We start from the raw sequence: 6,000 nt of genomic DNA, 5'->3' as shown, positions 1-6,000 counted from the left end.
CGAGGATAGGCCACAACTCCAGGTTCATGGGGTGGGCCTTGGTTGGCCCAGTCGCATGGGTCGTCAGGGCTAAAGTATGAACTGGATATGCCTGGTTCCCACATCCTGATGGGGTCCAGATACCCCTCTGGTGTGCCGTGAGTTTTAGTACAATGGGTTTTTTATTTTTGGTTTCGAGTACGACTATCTGGTTTTGTGCGTGTCTTTTGGACCCCTCAGGTCTCTACTAAATGTAGAGCAGGTGCACACCTTAAAGTTTTAAGGAAACCTACAGAGTATTCATTAGGTCATCTAAGTTTTAATGTTTGATAAAAAAAAATATATATATATGAGGGTGGCAGAGCAAGTTTGGCATACATTTTTTCCCCGTACACACTTCCACATCCAGCGTTTTTTTTGAATAGAGTAATGTTTACAAGCTTGATCTCTGAAACTAGTGCAGTTTAGGTTGTGCTGACAGGGTCAGAGTGCAGACCAGGGAAACAAAATGCTGACACCTTAAAGCCAAGTCAACACTTGGGTGCAGGAATCTCAGTTCAAATATAGCTCATGATCCACCAGGGTATGGTGAGTTGAACATCCCATTTCAAAGATGCTACACATGTCATTACGCAGAATAAACCTCACAAGTGACAAAGCAGAATATATTGAATTTAAAAGTTTATTTTTGGCAATGAAGATTGGTAAGCTGCAAGAGAAAAATAGAGTCAAGTCAGATGCAATTTTGTTGTCCACATCATCCCTTAAAAATGTAGGTATACATACCTTAAAGCCCTCACATTTTGTGAGAAGCTTGACGGTTCAGCACCTTTTTTGGCAAGGGGTTAAACTTCCTAGAGCCTTTCATCTGCTGCATCTTAGGATCTGCCCAGTAAATGTCTTTTGACTGTTGAAGCCTTTCACGATGGTAACCGTTTTTAGACTTCCTGATCAGGCTTTGACGACTTGGGGGAGGAGGGACCGGTTGGTAGGACATCTGGGGGAAACTCACTGGAACCCAGTGCTTCTCATAGCGGACCGAGTTCTCTGGCTGGAAGCCAAATTGGCCGAACAACAGGTCCTTGTCAAAGATTTCATTAAAAGGCATGCTCATCCAGTCTTTGTAGGAAGGCTGGCCTACTAGCTTTGGAGAGGAAGGCTTCTGAGGGGGAGAGACCTGTACAGTCGGACTTTCAACTTCATTGCTCTGGCCAGAATACTCCCATGGACTTGGATAAGCAACACTTGCAGGTTCAACATTCACTGGTAGAGTTTGGGGTTCTGGCTGGTCTATTGTGTCAGGCATGTTTTGGACAGAGGGAAGCAAACTTGGTGGGTCTGCTACTGAAGGCCATTGGTACCTTGCAAGAACAGGGCCACTTGGTTTGTTATCCAGAACATCTCCATCCCCTTCACTAGTTGCTAAAGCATTGAAGTATTGATCATCCAGTTGGTGTTGACCATCCAGTACAGACTGAACTGGAGCTGCAGCAAACAGACAATATGTTAATGCCATAGATGAATCATTTGCTTTAAGAAATAGATTTTACCTCTTGGAGATGTAAAACCAGTAGAACAGTTCAACAGCAAGGCAATCCAGAAAAACCTACATTGTAGCAAACAAACATCTCATTAAGGACCCTTAATGCATTCACTTAAAAACAAGAATTCAAAAGCCTACAGCAACAAAACATACCACAAAAGAAATCCAACAGCCATGGCTTTTGACTGAAAAGCAGCTTCCCTTGCTTCTCAGATGCACTGGCTTGAGACAAAGCAAGCAGAGATAGACTCCAGAATAACCTCTGCTGCTCCAGCCTTGCTTAATATACCCTTTCCATCGTGTTCCTAACAAAGGTCATCATCAGCTGCACCTCGTAGAGCAATGAGTGGTTATCATTTGCAGGTGTAGCAGCTGAGCAACGCCATTGCCTGATTTCTCATCATGTTTTTTTTTTTTTATTATTGTTAACATTGTCTGTGATTTGGACATGCAAGACTTAACAGCTAATTACAACAACATAATACAGGAAACTGTCAATATTGTGGAGAAGGTGAAACAACAGAACACATTATTTTAGTTTGTTAGAGATATGAGATAGAGAAAAGATTAATGTTGGAGGAATTTAGGAAAAATAAAGAAACATTTAATTTAATAAACATAAAACAGAGAGATTCAGAACATAAAAGCATTACAATTTTAATTATGTTTCTCAGGGGAAAAAGGTGATTAATAAAATATTAAAATACATGCATATAATAATATAGACATTTTGAGCCACACTCCGTATCAGCAGGTGGCGCCAATGCTTACCAAACATTTGAATGATGAGTGTAAAAAAGCAGTCAGAAAAATAAATAAAGCATTTCAATAGGTTAAATGGTCTCCTAATTTTCAACATTTAATGGCATATAAAAAATCACAGGCAAAAGTAAAACGAACAATAAGAAGAGGGGATGATAACGAATGGGAGGGGGTGGGGGGTAGAAGAGAATGGAGTTATCCAATACTTAATAAAAACAATATCATAGCAGTAACTGACAGGGAATAGGCTGATATTTTAGTAAACACGTTTGTGGAGATTCATAGTGGGAAAAAATATCAGTTAATGAAATACAGGGAAGATAGGATGCTTAAAGGTAAAAATTATGAAAGTTTAAGAAGGAGGGAGAGTAATACTGATGATCTGATGATATATCGCTTCTTTATTGGAGAACTGAAAAGAGCTTTGTGTGGAACTAGGAATAGTGCTCCAGGTAAAGCTGAAGTGTGGTATATTATGCTAAGACATGTGAGTGATGACGTTTTAAATAAATTATTAATTTGGCATAATAAGATTAGTAAAAATGGAATTAGGTTCTAATAGGGAATTGAAATTTGAGAATATGGTTGATCATTATTGAGGGGAAAAAGAAGACTTTTCATAAAAAAAAAATACTGGGATCATTATGGGAATTTGAGGAATAGATATTAGGATACAATACATGGCAGTAGTGCAACAATAATGGATGCAAGCTGCCATTAAAATCTAAAGAAGAAGAAGAAGAAGAAGCTTACCAAACGTTTCTTGCCAAATGGCAATAAGAACCAAGAGGAACAAGAAGATGAACTATGGACTCATTCAAATTTCCCTTTTGAGTAAGGATTCTTACACAAAGTGAAAGTGCGTGTGTGGTTGCCATAAGTGCTGTCTGAATAGTGCAGTCATTAAGGATTGAGGTAGCAAAAGGAGCCTGTGTGCTTCCTCTTGCAACTAATTTTGCATAAGAAGCTTACAATGTCCATTACGGGCGCTAGTGCGCTATATAAGGAATCCCACAATCCTTATGACGTATCAGCAGTGCTATGAGTGGAAAAAAATGAGTGTCGGTACTCCCTTTTTTGGGTGGTGGGGGAGGGGGGCTAGACAGAGTAAAACCATAGTTTAAGTAATCATAATAACTACATATAAAAATAAAGATGTTTAAAGCATATTATCATACATAAGTAATACAAAAATATTTGCCCAAAATAAGATCGTCTCTCCAGTTTCCCATAGAACTTCTCTTTTTACTGTTGGAGATAAAAAGTAGCAAAGCATTATTTCATGTGCAGTTTTTGACTAAAGCAACAGTAAACGTCTTTGGACAAATGAAATACGTGAAAAATGATAGATGCAAAAAATAACAAAGATATGAGAAATCATCCCATATTCAATCTGTTACATCTGCACTAGTTAGAATTGATTTACTCTGAAGCAGCAGCATGCACTTATCCTGCTCACTGCACACATAAGGCAGCTGGACCAGATAACATCCCTGGATGTGTGCTAAGGGCATATGCGAAGCAGCTTGCTGGGGTTTTTACAGACATTTTCAACCTGTCTCTTGCCCAAACAGCTGTACCAACATGCTTCAAATGCACTTCCATTGTGCCAGTGCCAAAACATTCCAACTCAAAGTGCCTTAACGACTACCGCCCTGTAGCACTCACACCAATCGTAATGAAGTGGTTTGAGCGGCTGGTCCTGGCACGCCTAAAAGACTCGCTACCATCCACATTGAACTTACACCAGTTTGCATACCGTAGCAATAGGAGCACAGATGATGCAGTTTCCATGGCACTGCACTCTGTGCTCACACATCTGGACACTTATGCAGAAGAACACTTATGCATGCATGCTGTTTGTTGACTTTAGCTCAGCATTCAACACTGTCATCCTGGCTAAGTTAATAGCCAAACGTCGACACCTGGGCATCAACACCTCCATGTGCAACTGGATTTTGGACTTTCTGACCAACAGACCCCAGAATGTCCAATCAGGCTCCAACTGCTCCACGTCCATCACACTTAACACTGGTGTACCACAGGGCTGTGTGCTAAGCCCGTTTCTCTACTCCCTCTTCACTCATGACTGCAAGCCTTTGTACGCATCCAACTCCATCATCGAGTTTGCGGACGACACCACGGTGATTGGCCTCATCAGCAACAACGATGAGACAGCCTACAGGGAGGAGATCAAGCACCTGGCCACATGGTGCACTGAAAATAACCAGCTCCTCAACACCACCAAAACGAAGGAGCTCATCGTGGACTTCAGAAAACATTCAAGAGGCACGCACAACACCATCCACATCAATGGAATGGCTGTTGAGTGTGTCTCCAGTTTCAAGTTTCTGGGGACCCACATCTCAGCGGACATGTCCTGGTCAACCAACACCTCCTGCCTGGTCAAGAAGGCTCACCAGCGCCTCTTCTTCCTGAGGACACTGAGGAAAAATCAGCTATCCTCGACTATCCACATGAACTTCTATCGCTGTGCAATAGAAAGCATCCTGACCAACTGTGCAGCAGTGTGGTATAGGAGCTGTACTGTTGCAGAGCGCAAGGCACTGCAGCGGGTGGTGAAAGCCGCCCAGCACATCACTAGGACTCCACTACCCACCATTGAGCACATCCAGAAGAAACGCTGCCTACATCGAGCTCGCAGCATCCTTAAGGACTCATCCTACCCAGCCCACAGACTGTTTTCTCTCCTGCCCTCCGGCAGGCGTTTCAGGTGCCCCTGGACCAGAACCAGCAGACTAAAGAACAGCTTTTTCCCCAGAGCTGTCTCTTTATTGAACTCTAACCCTCACTGATAGACTCTCCTCTCCCTCCTCACACCTACCTCCATTTTGTTATTCTGTTATTTACAAGACTGTAATGTTCACCTGCACTCCTGACTGTTATTGTAACAACTGTTTACATGCATCTTGCACTACTCATGTATCAACTATACATGACTGTATATTGATTTGCACTGCTGACTGTTTATTCACAATTGTTTACATATACATTTGCAATACCATACTTTAACTGTAATATGCAATTAACTTCCACTGCACTTTAATTTAAATAGCTGCTATCCAAAGTTATGGATTAATGCAACGTGTGTAATTGCAGTAAACCTTCAGTCCAAAGTCAATTTCTCCCAAAGGGGAGAAATAAAGATGCTCTGACTTAATGTTGTTAAGGCTGTTTTTGAACTTGGAAAAACAAAATTAAAGACACAGAGCTATCAGATTTTTTTTATGTCTTTTTAATAAATTACCTCACTGATCCAACCGTCACAGTTTCATCAAGACGTGCTGTTATGTTTAATTATAGGCTAATTCCTTGCCTTTCATCAAGAACGAATATGGACTATTTTATGGAGCAGGTTCATCCCAATATACTAGAATGTCATAGAAAATCTTATTTCAGTAAGTAATTTCAAACATTTAAACTTACATATGTATCCATTTAACACTGCATGATTACAGTATTTCAACCATTTATTTTTTCATACTTGTATTGCTGAATACTTTCACATATTGTACAAATCATTTTAACACATTAATATTGGCCTAATGAAAAGTATGTTTATGCACTGTACATTAAATGAATTCAGAACTTCATCAGCTTATCTGCATTGTTGATTCTGAGGTATCTCATCCGTTTGTGGTGGCTCTCATCACAATCACTTTAGTGGCAGTCCACACTATTATGAGAAATATAAC

At 40.5% G+C, this 6,000-nt stretch overlaps 1 protein-coding gene across 1 annotated transcript; it reads right to left on the bottom strand.

Moving 5' to 3' along the window:
* Positions 1–647: 647 nt before the first annotated feature.
* On the bottom strand, positions 648–1,809 carry LOC118566377. Its single transcript, XM_036148274.1, has 4 exons — positions 1,676–1,809; positions 1,530–1,585; positions 766–1,464; positions 648–688 (listed from the first exon to the last, which is right to left on the bottom strand). The coding sequence occupies exons 1-3, from the start codon at positions 1,696–1,698 to the stop codon at positions 776–778; spliced, it is 768 nt and encodes a 255-aa protein (XP_036004167.1). The 5' UTR covers positions 1,699–1,809; the 3' UTR covers positions 648–688; positions 766–775.
* Positions 1,810–6,000: the final 4,191 nt, after the last annotated feature.

The sequence above is a fragment of the Fundulus heteroclitus genome, chromosome 16, assembly GCF_011125445.2.
Source record: "Fundulus heteroclitus isolate FHET01 chromosome 16, MU-UCD_Fhet_4.1, whole genome shotgun sequence".
Taxonomy (NCBI): domain Eukaryota; kingdom Metazoa; phylum Chordata; class Actinopteri; order Cyprinodontiformes; family Fundulidae; genus Fundulus; species Fundulus heteroclitus.
This window is presented reverse-complemented; position numbering and strand designations above follow the sequence as displayed.

Bases quoted from the DNA above. Each gene is read 5' to 3' on its own strand.
- LOC118566377 (XM_036148274.1), bottom strand. From the start codon at position 1,698: ATGGCTGTTGGATTTCTTTTGTG. The intron at 1,586-1,675 runs GTATGTTTTGTT...GCTACAATGTAG, and splicing joins GCTGTTGGATTTCTTTTGTG to GTTTTTCTGGATTGCCTTGC. The intron at 1,465-1,529 runs GTAAAATCTATT...TGTTTGCTGCAG, and splicing joins TGGTTTTACATCTCCAAGAG to CTCCAGTTCAGTCTGTACTG.